General features: G+C 40.9%; 1 protein-coding gene across 3 annotated transcripts in view; it reads right to left on the bottom strand.

Moving 5' to 3' along the window:
* TTC17 (tetratricopeptide repeat domain 17) overlaps positions 1-24648 on the bottom strand; it is a 120196-nt gene that overhangs the window by 10197 nt on the left and 85351 nt on the right. For 2 of the 3 annotated variants that reach the window (XM_059140185.1, XM_059140188.1), the window contains 5 exons: positions 22518-22777; positions 20691-20844; positions 15719-15839; positions 13369-13528; positions 12374-12457 (listed from right to left, as the gene is read on the bottom strand). In XM_059140185.1, the coding sequence (XP_058996168.1) occupies positions 12374-12457; positions 13369-13528; positions 15719-15839; positions 20691-20844; positions 22518-22777 (779 nt within the window). Of the gene's footprint in view, positions 1-4357; positions 5064-12373; positions 12458-13368; positions 13529-15718; positions 15840-20690; positions 20845-22517; positions 22778-24648 lie in introns of those variants that run through there. The other variant, XM_059140197.1, reaches the window with a different exon arrangement.

Below are 24648 nucleotides of genomic sequence, written 5' to 3'. Positions count from 1 at the left end.
AAAATCAATAAAATGGATAAACTTCTGTCAGTCTAATCAGGAAAAAAAAAAGAGAAAAGATACAAAGTACCAACAACATTAGAATTACAAGAGAATATGTTACTACAGATCCCACAGATGTTAACAGAATTAGAAAAAAAAAGAATTATGAACAATTTTATGCTAATAAATTCAACAACTTGGATGAAGTAGACAAATTTCTTTAAAGATACAATACCAAAACTCACTCAAGAGACATAATTTGAATATTTACTAAAGAAATTGAATTTGTTGTTAGAAATCTCTCACAAAGAAGAATCCTGGCCCAGATGGCTTCACTGCTTAATTCTATCAAATATTTAAGGGAGAAATAATACCACTTCTGTATAAAGTCTTCTGGAAAAATAAGGTGGAGGGAACATTTAACTCATTATACAAAGTCGTTTATTATTAACCTAATAACAAAACTAGACAAAGCATTACAAACACAGAAAACCACACACTAACACACTTCATGAATATAGATTCAGACACTGATTGGCTTATCAACAGTGGGGAACGGTATTTATGTCGGTATTTTTTATTTCTTCCAGTGGATCATCTTTGCTTTATATTTTTGAGATTACTTTATTGGGTATGTGTAAGTTTAGAATTTGTGTATCATGTGAATTAAATCTCTTATCATTACATAGTAATTTTCTCTGCTCCTAATAATTTTTTTGTTTTGAAATATATTTTTCAGGTAATTAATAACTATACATTTCTTTTGATTACCAGATATCTGGTATATCTTCTTTCCCATTTTTTTCAATGTTTGCATTATGTTTCAGGCATGACTCATTAAATCTTTAAAAAATTTCCGATTTGACATTATTTTGACTGCTACATTACAGAATTTTTTTTTTTAAGATTTTATTTGAGGATGCCTGGGTGGCTCAATTAGTTAAGCGGCTGCCTTCCACAGGTCATAAACCTAGGGTCCTGGGATCAAGGCCCACATTGGGATCCCTGCTCAGCGGAGAGCCTACTTCTCCTTTCCCCTTTGCCTGCTGCTCTCCCTACTTGTGCACTCTGTCAAATAAATAAATAAAATCTTAAAAAAAAAAAAAAAAAGATTTGAGAGAGTGAGAGAGAGCACCAAAGCACAAGTGGGGGAAGGGGCAGAGGGAGAAGCAGATTCCCTGCTGAGTGGGGAGCCTGACCAGAGGCTCCACCCCAGGGCTCTGGGATTACAACATGAGCTGAAGGCAGACACTCACCAGGTGCCCCTTATTACAGATTGTTTTTAAGATTGTCTACTTCTTGGCTTCTATTTGTTCTTATCACTTTTTGTTACTGTTGTTCTGACCCTTAAATGCTTTTTATTTTTATTTTTTTGCCACTTCTTGCACTAATGTTTTTTTTTTTTTTTTTAAAGATTGTATTTATTTATTTGACAGAGAGAGATCACAGTAGGAGAGAGGAAGGGAAGGGATCACAGAGAGAGAGGAAGGGAAGCAGGCCCCCTGCTGAGCAGAGAGCCCGATGTGGGACTCGATCCCAGGACCCTGAGATCATGACCTGAGCCGAAGGCAGCGGCTTAACCCACTGAGCCACCCAGGCGCCCCTTTTTTTTTTTTTTAATCCTCCCCTTCCTAACTTATTTTATCTTCAAAGGATTGGGATCTGCATTCTTTTTAATGGTTAACCTTAAATCTTTACTCAATATTGGACATAAGTCCAAGCAATATGTTAACTCATTCCTCCTAAATATTAAGAGGCCTTTTGAACACTTTAACTCCGATCATCCCACACTCAAATGTGTATTGTTTTGCATAGTATTTCTGTTTAGTCATTTCTCTTAAAAATCCCACAAATTATTGTTTTCTACAGACATATTTGCTTGGGTTTGCACGCATGTATCATTTTATTTGCTTAGCAAATCTTCGGTCTCAGACAATCCTTCTTTGGCTTTCATACAGAAAAATTTGTTTAGGTAGGACTCCTGGTAGTAAACTTTTTCCAGTTATCTTTAAATGTGTTTACTCTTCTCTCATTGTAAGGTACACAATTCTAGGAGGGCCCACTATGTTTTCAAAACTATTACCTGGCTTAGATAGGTGTTTTGAGAAATGGGCTGTCATTTTGACCATCATTCCTCTGTAGGTAATCTGTCCCTTCTGTTCTTCCTAAGGGCAGAGGTCTTTGTCTAAATTTTTCCTCACTGATTTATCCCAAGCACTTAAAAAGTCTTTGGTATACACTAAGCCTCGGCGACATATTTGTTTGTGAGTAAATTCATGCATGAAACGTTGCGGTCTTTATCAAGTGGTCAGATGCAAATCCAAAATTCTATAATTTGTTCTGTGGTACTGTGGCTAGAACTCTGCAAATCATATTTCTCCTTTGTTAGCAGGCTTCTTGTCAGGGTCTGCAAATGTGCAACCTAGGAAACTGAAAGGCAAGAGGGAGAAAGGACTTTTTTCTTCCTGTTTGCGTGTTGCACCTGTCAGCGTCATTTGAGCAATGGTATTTTGCACTCCCAGGCCCAGCCTCACTGCATCCCTTCAGCAGCCAGGATATGCTCCCTTTTCAGAAGCCAGAACTCCCACTTGCCAGAATTCCTGTGAACGCTGAGATTTTGAAAACCCCACTGCCTGCCTGTTTCTCTCATCCCTAGGCTTGGGTGCCAGGCCCAGCAGTTGGTATTTCTAGTTTACTGGAGTCAGGAGTTTCCTTTTTCACCCTCTCACAACAATGTAATCAATTCTCAACCTTCAATTTGCTCTTCTGAATTACCTAATGTCCTCTCTGTTTCCCTGACAGTGCCCCGACTGAAACAGATGCTCTTAAGATACCTTTGTTTTTGCTGACTTAACTATGACGTAGCCAGGCATGGATTCCTTTTTACTTATCCAGGTTGGAAAATGGCATGCTTCCTGAATCTGTCAATTCACTTACCGTCTTGTCTCTATAATATTTTAGGTAATTTTTTACACAAAGCTTGCATTCACTATTTAATTGTGTCTAATTCACCCAATGAGTATTTGACTTAAATAAATATAATTTTAGTTTAAGAGATGTCAATTTGTTTTTTTAACTTCCTCATTTCTGGTATGGTATTTGTTTGTTCACCTTTGAGATAACATTTTAAAAATATTTTATAATGATAAATTTCAAATATATACAAAAGAAGACAATAGTATAAGAACTTCCATGCACTCAATGACCAGCTTCAACACTTATCAACTCATGGCCACTTATGATTTCCTCTAACCCTCATCCATATTAATGTGAAGCAAATCCCAGACTTCACATAATTTCATCAGTAAGTTTTCCATGTGTGTACCTCTAAAAGATAAAAACTCATATTTAAAACAAGGTTAACAAAGCTTGCTTAAAATATCGAAAATTATTTTTTAGTATCATCAATAGTCCTGTTTCCCCTGGCTGTCTTATGCAAGTTCATTCTGCTTTTATAATTTGAGTCATAATCTAAATAAAGTTTGCATGTTGCCATTGGTTAATGTGTTCCTTAAGCGTCTTTTGATACCGAGGGTTCATCTTCATCTACTATTTAACATTCCTGTGGAAGAAATGGGGTTATGTATCCTGTAGTTTTCCACTGTCTGGCCTCTGCTGATGGTATCCCAGGAGTCATTTAACACGCTCCTTTGCCCCTGTATTTCCCATAGTTGGTAGTCAGAGGCTTGACTGGCCTCAGATTTGACTTACTGAGGAGGGAAGGTGGCCAAACGCTTCACAGGTGGTAACATGAATGTCCAATGGTACCCACACGCTGAGTGTATTTGTGAGGTTAGTAGCGAGTGATGATCACTGCCAAAAATTAATTAGGAGCAGCGAAACTGTAATATTCTAATTTTATTATTTCTAGTTTACTACTTGGAATACTCCTATAGAGAGACTTTTTCTCATCATTGGATCATTTACCCTAAAGTACAGTTCATTTAGAAAGAAAGGAAACATGCTGGTTATTTTCTTTTCATATTAGGAAAAACAAAACAAAACAAAAACAAAAACCCAAGTTTGTTCCCATGTATCTTCCAAAACCAAATCCTCAGCATGAATTTGGGAATCTAAATATCGTTTAATATATGTGATGTGATCTACCCACTCAGTTGCGTCAAAGTGTTCCATCTTTGGCCAATGGGAACATATTCCAGTTGACTCTGAGTTCTTCTGACACAACCTTTGTTGAGTTTGGGAGTCTCTTTGCTTGCCTGGACTTGGTAGAAGCCATTTCTCCAAGGAATTCTGGCTCCTTTAATGGAAACTAGTATCTAAGGATCAATATCTAGGCATAAAGTGTGCTTATCAATACTGGGTTACTCACTGATATTAATTTTTTCAGCAAATAAAGTTAGGAAATGTGTAAATATATGAGAAAGTTTTGCTAGTATTTTTAATTCACGACTATAGACATTTACTTAACATCATCATTCTCACACTTTTATGTCCTTTACCCATGGCCAAACTCTAGTTTGCAACATTACCAACACAATTATTCATTTATTTTGCATTGCATACACCTACAATCTCAAGACAATATCAATATTTCTAACAATAGTATTATTGAAAACGAGTAAGGTTTTCTTTTGTGCGTAGGGTAAGTATCCCATCAGGGAGGTAGTCAAATAATGGTCTTTTAAAGTCACTTGGAATAGTTCCTCTTGGTATGGTTTTATTACCAACTGAATATGTGGTCGGGCTCACTTAATTTTACTTTTAATTAGGAACTGCCTTATTAAAATTTGTTTTGATATTAAACAAAATATTTGTTTTCAAAATCAAACAAAAGATAATATCGAGTCAAGAAAATCTAGCTTCATGCCCGATCTTTCCCAACCAATTTCTTTCTTCCCTCCACAGAAAACCATTTAAAAGTATTTTTAAAAGTTACTCTTCCATTTTAAAATATCTTTTTCTCGTGGCTCCTGGGTGGCTCAGTGGGTTAAAGCCTCTGCCTTTGGCTCAGGTCATGATCCCAGGGTCCTGGGATCGAGCCCCGCATCGGGCTCTCTGCTCAGCAGGGAGCCTGCTTCCTCCTCTCTCTCTCTGTCTGCCTCTCTGCCTGCTTGAGATCTCTGTCTGTCAAAAAAATAAATAAATAAATCTTTAAAAAAAAAAAGAAAACAATACTATAAATTATTTCAGTATTTTAAATTTTATGACTCAGTTTATGATTAACACGGTAAATGGTCCACATGCATTTTGAAAAAAATTATTTTAAGTGGGTTCTATCTTAATATGGGGCTTGAACTCATAACCCCAAGATCAAGAGTAGCATGCTCTACTGATTGAGCCATATGCTTTCTTAAAAAAGAGAATTATGTCATAGTTTAATGAAACATTATATAAATATGTGAAGTCAAATTTGTTTTTTAGGAAGATGGTCTATATTTTTACTTTCTTTTGTCTGTTTAGTTCTACCACTTACTGAGAGAGGTTGATGTCTATTATGATTGTAGATTCATTTGTTTCTCTGTTTAGATCTGCCAATGTTTAATGCTTGTCGTATATAATTTGAAATTATCTTATTGGTTTCATCAAACAGATTTACAATTTTGTATATTCTTGGTGGACTGATCTCTCTATTATTATTAATCGTCTTTTTTGTAGTAATGCTTCTTCCTGTAAATTCCACATTGTCTGATGTTGGCATAGTTAAACCAGCTTTCTTTTGATGAGTGTTTGTATATCTTTTTCCCATCTGTTTAATTTCAACCATTTAATATCTTACAGTAAAGTGTGTTACTTGTGAACAGCACATAAGTGGGTTCAGTATTTTAACCCAGTCTGATAATGTTGGTAATCTAATTGGAATACTTAGTCCTTTTGTATTTACTGTCATTAATGACATATTATACTTATCTCTAACACTTTACTATTTGTATTTTATTTTACCCATTTTTATATTTTACATATAATATATATTTCCATTTTATATTCCTTGTCTTCCTTTCTTACTTTACTGAATTAATCAAAATTTTTTTTATTATTCCATTTTTCCTTAACTTTACATTCTTCAACTGTTCTTTTAATGATGAGCCTAGAAACGACAATATGCACCTTTAAACTATTCCAGACTACAAATACAAATTATTACTTTAATTCTTCTACTTCCCTGATAAAGCTAAAACCTAACACCCTGCCCATGTGTATTCATGGGAAAATTAATCTCATGTTAATCTTTTAGCTGTGTTACCCTGGAAACCTAATAAAGGTAGAATGCCAGCCATGTTATCAGCCAACACACTTAGAGTAAATACAACCTGACTAAACTGCAGTGGATGGGGAGGACTGTGACCATTCCCCAGTGTGACATTTCTTGTCCCTTGCTGGAACTCTTGCACTCCAGGCCCAGTGGACTCTTGTAAAAGTTATTGGTTCCTGCATGGAACTTGCGACTTCTGAACTAGGGTTGTTCCCATACTCAGCTCATGTGGACTTGATCCCTTGTCGCTGAACTGTCACTTGGGGAAAGGGGCAGATAACTGTCCCTGGGCCTGCTGCCAGACTGCTAGGGGAATTCTTGGAAAAACTCATGGAAGCTGCATGGCTGGTTTACTGGGTTTCCTACTCTATCCTTCTGACTGAAGGCAAGACCACAAGTGCCCTACTGAGTTGTACGAGTATAAAATATTTATCTAGCTGGCCCTAAATCCTCTGGCAGTGGATACCGCAGAGTGGTAGCAGCAGCAGAATGGACTTTCATAGCCTTGGTTCAATGTGGCCAAGGCACTGTGACATAAAAGAATGCCCAGGGAGACGCAGATGAAACTAAAGTCTCAGTGCGGAGCTAACTTTCTCGGGGTCTGATGGCAGAAGTTTGACATTGTGTGATAGAGGATAAATCTTTCCATTGTGGGACTAGATGAAAGCTGAAGACAAACTTGTGCCAAGAGACTGCCCACTCCTCTCCTCCCCACTGTCCATGAAATGGAAGTGACCAGAAGCACAGCTGTAAGTGGGCTGGCTGGAAAGAATGACAATTGCCTTGGGGTAGCTGATGCATTGGGGTCAAACGGGGCCCTGATACCCGGCAGGGGGTGGGGAAGAGACTCGAGCAAGCTCGACTCCATGTTTGTGAGCGGGGCTGGACTAGAAAAGAGGTGGAGCAGCTGGGTCGGTCTGGACCGAAACTGGGTTGGCCACAGATCTACTCAGCATGGAGAGGTGCCCACGAGCCCCTAGCAGGGGGAGCAGGGGACGGAAGTAGAAGAACCACTCTGCACCAGCACACAGGTCGAAGAGGGCTAAGTGGCGAGCTGGCACACAAACTGGCTGCTTGGCAATGGCTGTGGTGTGCTGCACGTCTGGGGAGGCAGCGCTGTCCGAGCAGGTTATGTGGGAGCGACCTCAGCGGCAACCTGGGGCGGCGTCTCGAGGGTTTAACCTTCACTTGGGGACTAATCAGTGTCATCTGCAGACACTTAAGGAGATAATGAATGGCAATGCAAACTACAAACTCCTTGGGCTTTCCAAGAAATGACAAATGATAATGACTATTTTAAAAGCTGGAAGCAAAGAGGATATGGACATGCTTGTTCTTCTGTGAGTGATAAATGAGAAAGGGGTGCTTTATTTGTCATCACTGCCATTTTCTAAGGCAGCGGTTTCAAAATGTGATCTTCTTACCAGCAGTATCAGCCAACAGCTTACTAGAAATGTCCATACTCAAGCCCAGCCCTAGTCCTACTAACTCAAGAAGCCCAGCAAACTGTGGACTCTAATAAGCGCTCCAGGTGATTCTGGTGGACCCTAAAGTCGGAGAGGAGTTGTATTAAAGTTAGTAACTCAAAGTCATGGAGATTGGTTTGTGAGCCCACAATGGACATGGTTACTAGATTAGCCTTCTCGCTCTATTTTCCTGAAAACCTAATAAAGGGAGAATGTTCTCTTACCAGGCAAAATAGCTTATAGTAAAAATGACCTCAGTTGGTAACTGTAACTAGACTAGGAGAACTGGAAATAAACCATGAACACCTCATGAAAAGCCAGTACTGAGTTTCAGAGTGCCGTGGTTCTTATAAAGAGCGAGGCTCTTTCCAGGACTCAAGGAGCTATCACAAAAGATACTGGTTTTTATATGGAACTTGGAACATCAAAACCAGGACAGTTCCCATAATACATCATTTGACTTGTTCTCTTGCACTTGAACTGTGGCCTAGCAGCAAAGGGCAGCAGGCAGAGAAGGGTCGCTGGGCTAAGCAAGGACTCCCTCTGGAGGGACACACCTGATGCTATTACACTTTCCCATCGGAAGCTACTACTGGCATTACTTTGTATGGTCACACTCATTTATATTTACTCTAATATTTACCCTTTCTGTTGCTCTCTGCTTCTTCCTGTTTCCATCTGGGACAGTTTTTGTTCTGCCTGAAGAAATTCCTTTAGTGATTTTTCGTTCAAGTCTGTTTCAGTTTCTGGTGGTCTAAGATCCTTAAACCTTCATTTTTGAAAATAGGTATAATTTACACAGAAATGCTCAGATCTTAAGTAAAACATTCACTTTTGACTACTACTAAATACACAACATTTCCAACACTCTACAAAGTCCTTTCAGGCTGCTTCCCAGTCAACCTTCTCCCCACAAAGCAACAAGTGATCAGATTTCTAACACCACAGGTGAGTTTTGCCTATTCTAGAATTTCATATAGTTGGAACTCACATACTAGGTACTTTTTTTGTGTCCAATCTCTTTTATTAGTGTAGTATTTTTGAGATTCATCAATATGGATGTTGGGCCTTTCTTACTGAATCCATTAGTATAATTAGTATCCACCATGTAAATACACCATTGTTGTTCCATTCTTCTATTGATGGGCACCTCAATGTTTTTCTGGCTATTATGAATAAATCTGCTGTGAACATAAAGTATTTTGTGGACATGTATTTTCATGCCTCTTTGATAAATATCTAGCACTAAAATTCCTGGATCAAATATGCTTAATAGACAACCAAACTTCTCCAAAATGTCTGTATGGTAATACTCCCAACTGGCAAGTCCCAACATGAGAGTTCTGGTAGCTCTGTAGCATCTCCCACATTTGCCATTATTGATCTTTTTCATTTTAGCTCTTCTAGTGCTAGGAGTGCTTCCTGCTTCAAAGTCTATTTTTTTCTGATGACAATGTTGCTCTCTTTTTTAAATTGTTTGCATGGTATATATTGTTTTCCATCTTCATATTCTCAACACTTCTGTACCTGATATTTAAAGTGTTTCTCTTATAAGCAGCATATAGTTCAATTTAAAAAATCCATTCCATACTAAATGCTTCAATTACATAATCTTTTTTACCTAACTGCTGATACGCTTGGAATCTCTACTTCCTATTTTACCATTTGCATTTTATTTTTATGCACCCTTTCTCTTGCCTGACTTTCTTTAATCAAATGTTTTACATTATTCCATTTTCCTTCTGTTCAATTACATTTTAAAACCATTGTTAGTAGTTAGCCTAGAGCTTAAAACTGTATTCTTACTTATCACAGTCCTATGCAAATTATTACTTTAGCACTTGGCTGATACCAATTAAACCTCAGAACTTTTCAACTCCATTTACTTCCCTCCCATCACCTGTTATTGTTACTGTGCACTTTAGTGACACGTAAAAGCGCGGCACTTCAGCGCCCTGCAGCTAGGACTGTATGGCTACTGTTCATTTCCATTTGTCTTCGTGGCGTTCTTCATTCCCTCTTGCGTGTCGATAACTCTATCTGGGATGTTTTCCTGAGAACGTTCTTTGCTATTTCAGTGCAGGCCCTCTGGTGTCAGATTCTCTGAATTTTCTTTTCTCTGAACCCATCTTTATTTCACCTTAATATCTGAAGGGCATATTTGCTGGTATAAAATTCTAGGCTTGCAGTTTTTCTCTTCCAGCTTGAAAGATGTTGTTACACTGGCCTCTGGTTTCTATCATCTCTGCTGAAATGCTGTCAGTCTTGTTGCTTCTCTGGAGGGACCCGCGGTGTGTTAAAGATGGGCCATGCATTCTTTGTCACTGCTAGCACATGGAGGACGTTTCCCCGGCCTTTGATTCCAAGCAGGCGCCAACACTCTGCACTTGGACAGAGTGGTGCCGTGGCAGTTCTGGCTACGCACAGGCTCTTGGAGGCCTGCGTGCTTCTGCTTTCACCCTTCTGGAGCCCCGAGACATCATGGAGAAAGGTCCAGCTACTGGGAGACAACCAAGGCAGGGCTTCTCAGCTGTGCCCAGCTATTCCACCCTCTCCACTGGAGGTTCAGACACATGAGTGAAACCTTCTTTGGTGGCCAGTCCCAGATGAGTCTCTACACGTCTTCAGTGGCATGAATGACTCCAAGGGAGACCAGAAGAATGTCCAGCTGAGTCTGGCTCAGACTGCACAGTCTTGAGCAAATCACGGTTTTGTTTGAAGCCAGTAGATTCTGGAGTGGCTTCTGAGGCAGAAATGGAGAACTGAAATAGTGTTTGGTGTTCAGAATAGAGTGCGGCCATACCACACACTTAGAACCTGTGGTGTTAGTTCTAGGACTGGGTCGACTACAACTGCTGAGCAGCAGTGAGACTCTTCACGGAGGCTGGACAAGCACGGAGGAAATCAGGACGGGAGGCTGGAGAAGGGGCGGACTTATCTATTGGTAAAACATTGAGGCTGTATCTTAGAATACAGCAAAAATATCTAACCAAGTTGTAGATCTGGCTAGGAAGACTTCCAAGAAGAATGGTGAGAGTGACAAAGGGTTTTTGAAAAGCTATTAAAAGAGAGAGCACTTTAGAAACTACAGTTTTTGGGCAGGGTTTAGAAAAACTGCTTTCAAGCTGGGACTTGCAGGGTTAGAAAATGAAACTTTTTCGATTGTCAGTTTCTCCAATCAGCATGAGATTTTAAAGTAAAAAAAAAAAAAAAAAAAAAAAAATCCAAAAATCCAGAAAGTTACCAGTAAAACTATGGCCTTGGGGTCAAGCTCAAATCAGAAACAAGGCAGTAGGACCTTTTGTTATTCCTGCCTCAGAAGGATATAGATGTAAGCCTCATAAGGCTCTCACAGACAAAAAGTGCCTAAAAATCTTAAGGTATTTACACCCTGGACTCACATTCAAGGTAGACAGGGACCTTCTTGAAGAGATTTGAGATGTGGGTTCTGTCTGCAGTGACTTATCAATTGAAGGTCTACAAAGTCTTTTTTTTTTTTTTTAAAGATTTTATTTACTTATTTGACAGAGGGCGAGAGAGATCATAAGCAGGCAGAAAGGCAGGCAGAGAGAGAGGAGGAAACAGGCTCCCCACTAAGCACAGAGCCCAATGCGGGGCCTGATCCCAGGACCCTGAGATCATGACCTGAGCTGAAGGCAGAGGCCCAACCCACTGAGCCACCCAGGCGCCCTCTACAAAGTCATTTAAAGGGGTTGTGCCAGTTTGGACTAAAAGGGAGAGAAAGGTGGGAAGCAAGACGAGTGAGCTTTTCAACGGCAAACACAGGCCTTTCTTACAGAAAAGAAAGACCACTCAGAGAGAAGGGTCAAGAGTGGAGAAAAAGATTAAGGAACCAAGCCCAGGAAACCAAAATGGACCATAATCAAGGAATATTCATTGTAATGCAAGTCATCAGGGGAACTGGTGACATATGGCCAGATGGGGTTCAGAATCGACACAGAATGGTGATGCTATGTCTTTCCCATTTCCTGTGTTTAAAACTACCATGACTTCCCTATTCCTGCCACACTGCCATGTAGTACCGGAAGCCCAGTAGATTCTCATTAGGTTATAGTACTGCTTTAACATTGTATATTAATAAAGTGGAGAGAACTTAACCATAAAATAATTAATTTTAGTTTTACAAAACCCCCTTTTTACATAAAGATCACACAGAAACGGATGAACAGTCTTAGAAACGCAGAGTATGTTCTCCAGGCTTCTATGAAAATGCAGTTTTGCAGATATTTTGTTTCATTATTTCAAGAGAAGAAGGTATTTAAAGTTGTGTTTCCCATCTACAGCCTGAAATACCAACTACTCTTTACCACCAGAATACCTGACTTACATCATATACTGAGATTCCCTGGTTGCCAGGAGCTCCACACTGGAGTAAAGAAGACAAAACTGAGGGCCAGGGCACGAATAAAGGCCACGGGCCCAACATGTGTGGTTAAAAAAAAAAAAAAAAAACTGACAAGGTAGGTTCCACCACAGAAGATACACAGAGCAGCCAAAAAGAGTGCTAACCGAGGGATGGAAAAAGCAAGGGAAAAGTAATGGAAACTCAGTGGTGGGTCATTCCACGTCCTCCCGTTAGCTACTAAGTGCTGCGTAACTCACATAGAGGTTAGAGCCACTTAGTGGCAAATAATCTGGGAAAGTCAGAAGGTGGACAGACGGTAGTTTCCAGCTTTCCTACAGGGTGACTCACCTTTTCCAAAACTTTGGCAATTCGTGTGCCGATTTGTTCGAGTGACTGCTGTGGATACTGGTCTTTGCCAAGATTTTGCAGTACCTGGTGTAGGGAAAGACGGCAGGTGAGAGCAAGGAAAGGAGCAGGATCTAGGTGACGCTGCTGATGCTGAGCTGGACACTAGGGCCCAAAAGCCAGCGGCTGCTCTGGGGTATGTGCTGTGGTCCTGCTGGTCGGGCACTTTGGGGAAGACGTATAGAAACCTAGCATCCCTTCCGTACCCTCCCACTCGACAAAAACTACAGACATGTAAAACATATTCATTACAGCAACATTAGAAAAGAGAGTAAATAAAGAAAATTAAAACTACCTGTATTCCTGTCACCCAGACGCAACCAGTGTTAGTATCTTTACACTACTGATGTTTCAGGGATTTTTCTGAAATAGCATGTGTACACACATACTGCCTCACTCACAGAATATGGGATCACACTACCTATTGTCCCCTATATTTTCACATAACATGAAGATTTCTTCATGCCAATAAATGTATTTCTACTACATCTTTCTTGGGGGCTCCACTGTATACTATCCTCTATCTGTACAACACTTATTTAACAAATCCTCTACTCTTGTACATTTGTGGTGGTTTCTCAATTGTCCTTCTCGGTACATTGTCTGCTAGGCATATGCCGGGTCTGCTCACCTTCCCTGCCTTCTTAAGAATGCCAACAGGAGAATAAGCTGCCCCAAATAATCCTGACAAGAGCCTCTGTCCGCTAGCAAGCAGAATGCTACCTACCTTGAGGAGTGAATCAGAATTCACATTTCCTGGCCCTTAAAGGAAAAGCATGAACTCACTCCCAGGGCCTGAAATAAATCAGGCCTGCCCTAAAACCACCTAGAGTTAGGCCCTCTGAAATGCGGCCCAGCCCCCGGGCTTCCTGCTGTCAGCTGCCACACCACTGCAGTGCTAGCAATTACAGCCGCGCTGAAGACGGCTGGGCACTCACCTCTGTCAGCTGACTCTCGCCTGTGTAGTGCAGGCTGGCCCGGTTGGAGACCCCGTGCAGGTGGTCCAGGGTGTGCATGCTCGTGGGCAGATTGCCGTTGCAAAGCGGCTCCATCGCCGGCTGCTGTATTGGAGTGGCAAAGTCGATGTGTTCTGTGATGCTGGAAAATGGAGATTGCCACATTAGCCATGGGAAACCCAAGTGGGTGGGGAGCAAGAGTATTAATAATCGGCTGATGGTAACTTTGCGATGTTACCAGGACTGTCTGGAACCACGACTCACAGACTGAAGAGACAGCAGAGGTGATCTAGTCTGCTCTCTCATTTTATAGGTGCAAGAATCCAGTGCCTGGAGATAACTGTTTGCTGAACGTATGAGCAGAGATCGTAGCCCTGGTCAAAGGAGCAGCGCTGGAATCAGAGTCCTGAACTCAGTGATTTCCCGGCCCACTCAAGCTGCCTCCTTTCTATGCACCATGGGGTCTGGTGTGGTCACTGCCATTGGCCATTTTTTCTCACTGGGAAGTTTTGAACCTGGCGGGCTTTAGTCTATGATTTCTGTTTTTAGGGTAAAATTCCCTTTTCAGTGATAAATACCCGCAAGTGGTTCTTATCTTTTATTTTCCCTTTATGCACAGAAGCCCATCTCACAGGAAAAATGACCCAAAGTTTAGACAGTACATTTTAAACAGATACAGCTGTTCAGTGTATCCATGTAACTCCCTTTTGTAGACCCAAAGTGGTCATTTTCCTGCTATGTGCAGGCTAAATGTTATACACTCTCATATATGCTGAAATGGTAAACTGGCATGGCCAAATTTTATTTCTAGCTATTTAAAGCTAAAATGTATTAGGCAAACATTCATTCATTATTTATTTAGAGCCTACTACGTGTCACACACCAGAGGTACAATAATTAACAAGACATCGCCAATCCCTGCTGTTATGGTGCTTGTGGTCTTGTGAGTGGCTCGGTTATTACAGATGTTATAAAAGACGAAAACAAGGTACAATGTCAGTTCCCCACGGGGAGGTATGTATTTCCCCCTCTGCTGATGGAGGAAGGAGGTGGCTAGTGCAGGATTCCCTAAGGAACCAAGATTTAAGTCAAGCCCAGGGTGTGAATGAACCAGGTGGGAAGCAGGTGGCGAGAACATCACCCCACGCAAAGCAACACCAGTGTCAGGGGCCCGACAGGAGGGAGGGTGGCGAGGATGGAAAGACACACGGCGGCAGATCACAAAGGGCTTTGTGGACCACGGTAAAGAGCAGTAAGAAGTTAGTAGAGCATTTTAAGAATTATTTGACTTGTATTTGAGGAAGGAGTCTGAGTACTGTAGGGATAGGGGGCAGAATAGAGTCAAGAGTCAATAAAGCACGCGGCCCCGCTAGGCGCCTACTGAGCGGAGCGAAGTGGAGATGATGACGATCTGCTTTAAGGGGACAGCAATGGAGATGGAGAAAAGCCAATGGCTTTGAAAAACACTCAGAGGGTGGAAGTAGTTAGAATGGGTAAGAGACCAGATCTGAGGGTGAAGGGAAAGAAATCATTAAGGACGACTTCCAATTTTCTGGCCTAAGCACTGCTGGAGCGATCTACTAAGAATAAGAAACAGAAAACACACAGAACAATGATTTTTTGGAAGGTGAGCGGACAAGGAAACAATGAGTATGGTTTTGCTGAGGTTGAGGGGTCTCAGAGCTATCCAGGCAGAGAGGCCAAGTCAGTAATTGGACAGATGATTTGAAGAAAAAATCTGGTATGGAGATTCAAATTTAAGAGCTGTCAATATACTGGGGGTGACAGAAGTTCTGGGAGTACATCAGTCTGACTCGGAGTGATTCTAAGGTAAGAAGGCGTAGAGGTAAATCTTGGGGAACACCAACATTTAAAGGGAAGAGAAAGAGCCAGCAAAAGAGAATGAGTATCCAAGGAGGAAAGCTCAGTTACCGGAGGGGCAGCTTGGCTCAGCCTGTGTCTTGGTAGGTGTTTGTAAATCTAGATATGCTCTGGCTCCCTTTTTAAGTACACAATGTCAGAAACACAGGTTTTTCCATAAAGAGGGATCCAGTCTTTAACTCAAACTAAGTAAGTTCCATACTTCTGCAGACCTTACAAAGTGTGGGGGAAGGCCCTAAGAAGGGAGGGCACGTTCACTGCTTCAGTACAATGGACTGTGTCCACCTGTGGCCTGTGGTCAGCAATGGTCATCCTCAGAAACTCTAAGCCTAAAAAGGACGACTCCTCTAATAGCTGCTGACAAAGAAGGGCATCCCTGAAGTCAAGAGAGGCCCAAGAGGTTCACTGGTACATAAATACCACAAAGGAGCGAGGGGTTTAAGATACTCACTCAATGTTTTTTGAAGAAACTGCAAGCCAGGTACTCACGATGGCAGTCAGCTCTACCCAGCGGAGTTTGAGGCACTCGTCTGGGCTGGGCCATCCCAGACTCTGGTAGTCACGCTTTTTTCCTAGAAGGAAAGTATGACATCAATGCACATGACTGCAAAGGAACAGAACCCACAGTGTCTTACTTAACCCAGGCTGGCATGTTTGGAGGTGCCAGTCATTCTTCTAGTCTTTAGGATTTTTACTATCTAGAGAATTAGAATCTTGTCATTCACAGCAAAGGGAATAAGATTATCTGAGTGAAGTCTCGGGCTCAAAGACAGATGATGAAGTAAAAATAAATGAGTCCACTGGATTTAAGACTGATCAACGGAAGATAAGAGCTAAGATATTCTTCGATGTTAACATCTTACCAAGTTTCATTTTTACCCCTCTATATCTTGATTTTATAAAGACAGTTCCAACTTAGGAGGAGCATGTACGGTTAAAGCATGGTTTCCCATTCTCGCAGGACTGTGGCTGGGGAGTGCTTTGTGTGGGGCTGTCCTGTGCACTGGAGGATATCTAGGAGCATCCCTGGCTTCTACCCTATAGAACCAGTAGCACCCCTCATTCCCCCTCTGCCACACACCCACAGATGGGACAACCAAAATGTGCCCTGGGAAGACAAAATCACTCCTGGTAGAGAACCACTGCTGCACAGAAAAGCAGCAGATGGGGAATAACAGTGATAATGATGGGTTATCTTTTATTTCCAGAGCACTTACTGTGTGTTCAGGTCCTGTGCTAAGTGCCTTATATCCACAGCTCATTTCTCAGGTGGGAAAATGGAGGCACAGAGAGATCAGGTGACTTGCCCAAGGTTACCTGGCTAATGGACAGCAGAGCTCGGATCCAGATCCAGATCGGTCTGAGTCCAACATGTATGCTTCCAATCAGCGTGCTATTTAAAGCTATACTGGGCTTTTAAAGCTCTGTTAATTGACACCCTTCACAGGTACTACCTTTTGTGTACAGGCCCTTGACTTAGACTGAGTCCCCAACTAAGTCTTGTCTGGAATGAGGGACTTCTGGAAGACTTACAATAGAATGAATGGACAGGAAGGAGAACTTTGCATCTGTGTAACTTTTTCTTATAATGTGGGAATTTGCCAATAACAGAAAACTGAGGTATAAGCAGGGCTCTAGATGTAAGTAAAATGGAACAGTTTGGAAGAGTTTCAAACGAACTCTGTTTAAATGAATAACTAAAAGAATTAAACCGTAAGTTTCACAATAAAGCTTATTTTATTTCTGTAATGTTTAAGAAATTCACTTGAAAAGCATTTATTGAGCATCTATCATAAAGAAATGGGAACTGTGTTGAGGCACTAGGAATAGTCAGGGGAATAATACAGAAGGGGCCTGCCTCTGAGTTCACAGTCTAGGGAGGAAGGTAAACATGAACAAATCCTAGGATACGAAAGGATGACTGCCAGAGTGAAAGTACAGGAACAACGGCACAGAGGTGAGAGCAACTAATTCTGCCTGAAGGTATCAAGGAAGGGAAGGCACATGGCATCGGAAGTGTAAGGATGAGTGATATTTTAGCGCTGCTGATGTGGCAGGAGAGCAGGCCAGGCAGAGGGGGCAGCAATATGCAAAGGTAAGGGGGTAAAATAAGAGCATGGTTGGTTCAGAAAAATAACAGCGTGAAGGACAGACAGGCTGGATGCTTGTACACCACACGAGGAGGTTTGGACTTCATTCTATAGGCAATGGGGAGCCTCTTAGCTCACATTTCCCCATCTTGTTCACTGGAATATCCTCATAGACTCTATTTATTTATTTACTTATTTTTTTTAAGATTTTATTTATTTGACAGAGAGACAGCAAGAGAGGGAACACAAACAGGGGGAAAGGCAGAGGGAGAGGGAGAAGCAGGCTTTCCACTGAGCAGGGAGCCTATGTGGGGCTCAATCCCAGGACTCTGGGACCATGACCTGAGCCAAAGGTAGACACTTAACGACTAAGCCACCTAGGTGCCCCCTAAGACTTTGTTAAATGCTTTGCTGAAATCTAGTTACATTGTATTTACAGCACTTCCCTGGTCTTCCAGTCTGGTAGCTCTCTTCAAAAAAGGAAGTGAAATTAGTTATGCATTATTAGTTTTACTAGTTCTTAGTAAATTTACAGTGGCCCCCATTGATCTCCACTCTTCCCCATGGCCTCACAAACTATCTGTTTTAGGATTTGCTTTAAAACTTTGTCAGGATTGGGGCACCTGGGTGGCTCAGTAGGTTAAAGCCTCTGCCTTCAGTTCAGGTCATGATCCCAGGGTCCTGGGATCGAGCCCGGCATCGGGCTCTCTGCTCAGCGGGGAGCCTGCTTCCTCCTTTCTCTCTGCCTGCCTCTCTGCCTATTTGTGATCTCTGTCAAATAAATAAGTAAAATCTTAAAAAACAAAAACAAAAACAAAAAACAAAAAAACCCCAAACTTTGTCAGGATTTACCATGAACCTTCTCTCCTAGTAGTGAAGAGAATCCAGATTTATTTGAAAACCCAGGATACTGTACCTCTCTGGCTACCTGTCATCTCTTCCAAGCCTTAGGACTTTTCATGTTACTGAGAGTAAGCAGGTTCCCTGATGTCTTTGGCCAAGTACACTCAATGCCCTATGTGGGCCCACCCAGTTGAATACATTTAAAACCACTTAAGTGCTTTCCTGTCATCTCAACCACACCAAGCTTTAATTTTCACTTTTACAAGAAAGTTTTAGTTTTTTATTTGTAAAAACAATATAGGCTTATTATAAAATATTTAGAAAATGGAAAAGCATGTAGAAGAAAATTAAAAATTACCCATATCTCTATCAGTACCCAGAAATGACCACTTACACTTTGGTATATTCTCTTCTATACTTGTTTCTACATACTTGTTTATTTTAGCTTCTTTTATCAAATCTAAGAGGTCATAAACATTATTTTATATGGTATAAGAAAGAAAAACACAGCCAATTATTATTTAAAATATCATCAGCTGTAAGATACACCTCAGTTGCAGATAAAGAAATGTGAACAAGTGTAGTCATAATACAGTATATCTACTACCTTACAAAAATTGAAGTGTTCTACCTGCTATTTTATAAACCACTTTGGTTCACTTACTAGATTACAAGCATCTTGGCTGCACAGTACATGGCATGGACGTTCTGTAATTTATTTGGGCAATTGCCAGCATTTAGGTGGTTTATAATTTTTTTATTATGATAAGCGGCCCCATGATCAATCTTGCCACTTCTGTCTTTGGCATCTATAAAATGATTTACTTAGGGTAAATTATTGGAAGTAAAATTATTGGTTTATTTTTAAATTTTCTGATCTATATGGTCAAATGATCCCCTAATTGATCTCATTTATTCTGTGTATTACATGTTTAAAGATAGTTTGAGGAGCAAAGATGGCATGTCGCTGTTTGTGTTTATGTCTCTTTGATTGCTAGTGAGGCTGAACATTTCATCACATGTTCAGTGACCAACTGTATGTGTGTTATTTGGGGAACTGTCTCTGTACTTGCACACAACTCACTGAAATGCTGTGTTTTCATACTGATTTGTAGGTGTTATTTTATTTTTTTAAAAGATTTTATCTGTTTATATGAGAGAAGAGCACACATGCAGGGAGGGGCAGCGGGAGTGGGAGAAGCAGACTCCTCACTGATCAGGGAGCCTCAGGGGGGGCTCGATCCCAGGACCCTGAGATCATGACTTGAGCTGACATCAGGTACTCAACTGACTTAAGCCAGCCAGGCTGCCCTGTAGCCCCTGTAGGTGTTCTTTAAATGATACTGATACTTTGTGCTTATCACCGAGTCTGTAAAAATATAAATATTCTGCAAAAATACTTTGTTTCAGTCCTCTGCCTACTTTATGGTGTCTTCTGATGCCATCATTATTTTTTTCTTTTTCTCTCTGCCTTAGAAAGTCTTTTCCCATTGGAAAAGTATATAAATATTCATCTAAATTTTCTACTTTTATGATTTTATTACATTTACTATTTAATGGAATTTTCATTTCCATAATGATGTTTTACATTTTGAACACCCTTTCCCTTGCTACAGAAGACAGACCTAGTGAAGGAAGTGCTGCTTTCTTTCTGTAGCTTGTTAACACACGATGCCACCCTTAAATAGTACAGCTACTACATGCTGTCAACTCCAGTCATGACAAAATGTCCTTTTTGGTGTCCTTTGTATTTTCTAAGTAACAGTTCACTCTGGGATTTAGCCAAACTGACCCCATTCTTTATATTTTATTATGTGCCTCCTGCTCTCAGCTTTAAGTATACCAAATTAAATAAGACATCTTTTCATGAAGTTAATTTTTGAAGTCTAGAATAGTGAAAATATCCTTTAAAAAAAATTCTTTATAAAAGAAATTTGATCACCACTATTTCATTGCTAGAAAATAAAGTCAACTGGGCCCATGGCAATGGCCCTGAACCTGGAGTCCCAAGAAGCACTTCAGGACAACTATGAACCCTAAAAGTACATGACAAATTCTGATGTGTATGCATTTTTCCTGGGCACAGTTCTAAAGCATTTATCTAATACTTAAAGAGATATCAGACACATAAAATATTAAGTGTTAATATTTATTGAGTCCTATGTGGCCAGTTCATTTAAAGCACTTCACATGTATAATTCTTATAGTTCTCAAAACCATCCTATAAGACACATGTGATCCTATTAAACTAGACTATCGAGAATTAATAGGACTTCAAGCTCAAGATGATAAGAATATAAGCCCGACAGGCAATGGTAAAGAAGTCAAATAATATCAAAACAAACTTTTTATACCAACGACTGTTTCCTCATTCACTAAGCCCCATTACCCTCTCATCTGATCTCCTTCAAGTCACAAACACATCCTTAGTAAGAAATGAGACACTGCAATCTGAAAAAAGAAACTGGCATATTAAACATTCAAATTTACCTTGTGGCCCAGGAGATGCCACCTTTGGGCCAGTGATCTCCAAGTTTGCTTGGTAACGATGTACATTTTCTGCTTGATTCTGTTCTACCTTTTTCCCAGGAGTTTTCTTATGATCTCCTTTGGGTTTCTTTACACGTTTGACCTGGAATGTGATCTGGAAAATGGAAATATGTTGGGAACAAATTAGACCAATTATCAAATCTGTAAAGGCTGTGGATATTGGGGGTTTTAAGAGTAACCGGTCCTAATTCTACAAAGAAAACATCCAAATGGCTAAGAGACAAATGAAAAAGTGCTCAACATCACTCAGCATCATGGAAATACAAATCAAAACCACAGTGAGATACCACCTCACACTAGGCAGAATGACTAAAATCAACAAGTCAGGAAATGACAGGTGTTGGCGAGGATGCGGAGAAGGGGGAACCCTCCTACACTGTTGGTGGGAATGCAAGCTGGTGCAGCCACTCTAGACAACAGAATGGAGTTTCCTCAAAAAGTTGAAAATAGAACTACCCTCCGACCCAGCAATCACACTACTGGGTATTTACCCTAAAGATACAAATGTAGTGATCTGAAGGGGCACGTGCACCCCAATGTTTATAGCAGCAATGTCCACCATAGCCAAACTACGGAAAGAGCCTAGATGTCTATCAACAGAGGAATGGATAAAGATGTGGTATATAGATATACACAATGGAATACTATGCAGCCATCAAAAAACCCAGAATCTTGCCATTTGCAACAACATGGATGGAACTAGAGGTTACTATGCTAAGTAAAAGAAGTCGGGGCGCCAGGGCTCAGAGGGTTGAGCCTCTGCCTTCAGCCTGGGTCATGATCTCAGGGTCCTGGGATTGAGCCCCGCATCAGGTTCTCTGCTCGGTGGGGAATCTGCTTCCCCACCCCCCCGCTCCTGCTCTGCCTACTTGTGATCTCTCTCTCTGTCAAATAAATAAATAAAATAAAATAAAAGAAGTCTACCAGAGAGGGATAATTATCATATGATCTCACTGATTTGAGGAATTAGAGAAATAAGACAAGAAGATTATAGGGGAAGGGAGGGAAAAATGAAGCCAGGGAGAGAGACAAACTATAAGAGACTCTTGGTCTCCAAGGGTTGCTGGAGAAGAGAAGTGGTGGGAGGATGGGGTGGCAGGGTAATGGACACTGGGAAGGGTACGTGCTATGGTGAGTGCCGTGAGTTGTGTAAGACTGCTGATTCGCAGACCTGTACCCCTGAAACAACAACAAAAAGGTAAACAGTGCTGGGGCGCCTGGGTGGCTCAGCTGGTTAAGTGTTTTGACAGAATCTCAGGGCTGTGCGATTGAGTTCTGCACTGGATTTCACACTGAGCAAAGAACCTGCTTAAGATTCCCTCCCTCCCTGTCCCTTTCTGCCTCCTCCCCACCCTACCCCCGACTTGAGCTCTCTTTTTCTAAAAACAAAAGAGTAACCAGTCCTATTCTAGAGTTCTGTTTCATTCTTACAGGTCTAAATGAAAAACATTTAGTAAAATGAACAAATAGCTTAGCCCTGAAGGGTGTATAGAGGAAACTGAAAATGAAGATGTCTGAGCTGGGCGGTTGCAGGCATGCAGGCTGGACAGGCTCCCACTTCATCTGCCTCCTGGAAGAGCTAGCGAGACAGACGGAAGTAAAGGGAAATGTTCCTCAGTACAAGGCCCACTCGAGGGCTGACTGGAAGGTGGAGTAAAGTGGCGCCACACCCCCGAGAGAGACAGCACACTCTGTGAATGTGGAAGCCCCCACCCCCACCAAGACCTGGGCTATGGTTTGGTGTGAAGGGACTTGGCCAACTCTCACCCATTCTGTGGCTTCATCATCTTCACTTCTGCAGTCTCCGTAGCAAGAGCTTCTGGCCACTCCGTCCTGGGGACCCTTCTTTAGCACTCGTATCCCCTGCAAGTCCAGACGCCGCCCTTTCATCTCCAGGGCTCCCCCAAAGCCTTCCAGGGGCCATGCCTGTTGAAATTCGTCCACCAAAGCCAGTATCTCTTCAGACATTTTTGTTTCATCCGAATTCTCCATCTCATCGGAACCATTGCTCTCCTCAGCCACTGTACCTGAAATTTGAGCGCCCGCAGATCATTAAAGATTTCGTAGTACTCACTCCAGTACTTGAGGGACTCCGACCTTGCTGTCTGAGCAGCTCTGGCTCTGCTGGGAGCAAATTCGATAACCACCCATAAAAATGCCACTCATCATCCTCAAAATGCACAATAAAATGTCCTCTTTGCTGTGTAGCTTTGTCAAAAACTTGGATAAGAACAACAGGAGCAGCAAGGTGGCAGGCAGGCACTGATTACTGTATCACTAGTGAGCAGGGGGATGGCTACTTTATAGACATATTACTGAAAAAAAAAAAAAAAAGACCCACTTGCTTTAAATATAAGACACGGATGGCAAAGGTGAAATTTATTATGATATTATTTATTGAATATGTGAGGTCCTTAAAGTTATATTCAAACAGCAAATGAAATATCATGGCTGCATGTCCAGGCCATACAGTCTAACTGCCTTATCTGAACAACGACTTTTTAATGGGTAATTATCCTAATTCTACATTCAGGCTCTTATTTTCACTAATGGCCAGTGTAAAAGAAATAGTGATGGAGTAGGGTAATATTTTCCTAAAATGGTTATGAAGACATTATTTGTTATGTTGCTCACGTTTCTTATGTAAAGACTTCCATGGATGTTTCCCAGTACAATGGCCTAGAAAAATTCTTTCTCTTGGGAAGTCAGTGTTTCTACTGTTATACATTAAAGGTTATATAACCTTACACGTTCCCTTCTATGCCTAGATGACTAGAACATTTAGGGCAAAAATTTGTCTGAGTTTCTTAATAGAATGCTTTCCTTCCTTTAAAAAAAAAAAAAAAAACTTTATTACTTAACTTTTGCTATTTTGAATTAATGGCTGAATCTTATAGTGTGTGTTCATGAAAGTCATCTCCAATACTTTCCGGATGTAGATAGGGTACAAAAACAAATAAAATGGAATACCTCCTTTTGTAATGTATCTACTGGACAACCTGAGAGCTTGGGGTTGATTGCTCAGAAAATGCCAGTCTACATTATCCTAGTTAAGTCATCCCAATAACCTTCAGTTGGTAATTCTGGTTCGTTCAGTGATTTAAAACATGGTACTAATAAGGCCAAGGTCAGGAATCTCACTTCCATATTGACTAAACCCGTAACCATAGTGAGTATGAACTTACATTAGAAATGCACAGTATTAGTCTCTGGGGAGGCATGGGGTGAGAAAAGTGGCTGACCACCAAGGCTAAAGGCAACATAAAGCTTTGATCCCTACACCCAGAGTATCTCTCTCGGCTCTGGTGGCATCTCTTTCTTCCATCCCACTTTCTATTCCAGAAAGTGGGAAGATCTGTTGTCGGGCTGGGAGTACCGTTAGAAATCTGTTATTCTTTCTTGAAAGAACTATAAGGCTCCTTCATTTGATAACAAGTGATTTTGAAATGTACTGTGGTCCTTTCAAGTAAATTTCTTTTAGGTTTTTTTGAACCAGTCTGCTGGTTTTTTTTTTTTTTTTTGCTTATTATTATCATTATCACTAATGAAGTTCTGAGATAAGCATAAAGTAAAATAGGGGTTTACAAGGGCATTTTCTTTAGAATATTCAGATAAAGATGGTTATTGCCTAAATTATGTGGCAAATAGTATATCTTCTTGTTTACTACTATATCCTGAATGTCTAACATTGTATGTGACACTTAAGAGGCACGGTTGTAGAGTGAGTTAATGGAACTGGGGAATATTTTGGTTTGTGAGGTTCTTGAGGATCTCCTGCTCCAGCCGTTGCCTTGTCCTGCTGGTGATTCAAGACTTTATAAACTCTAAGGTTGTCACGTGTTAAAAGCAAGTATCATGTCCTTAACATAATGTCTAGCATACTATATGACTTACTAAT

This window comes from Mustela lutreola, chromosome 1 (assembly GCF_030435805.1).
Source record: "Mustela lutreola isolate mMusLut2 chromosome 1, mMusLut2.pri, whole genome shotgun sequence".
NCBI classification, from domain to species: Eukaryota; Metazoa; Chordata; class Mammalia; order Carnivora; family Mustelidae; genus Mustela; species Mustela lutreola.
The sequence above is the reverse complement of the archived record's forward strand: the minus strand, read 5'-3'. Positions and strand labels throughout refer to the sequence as shown.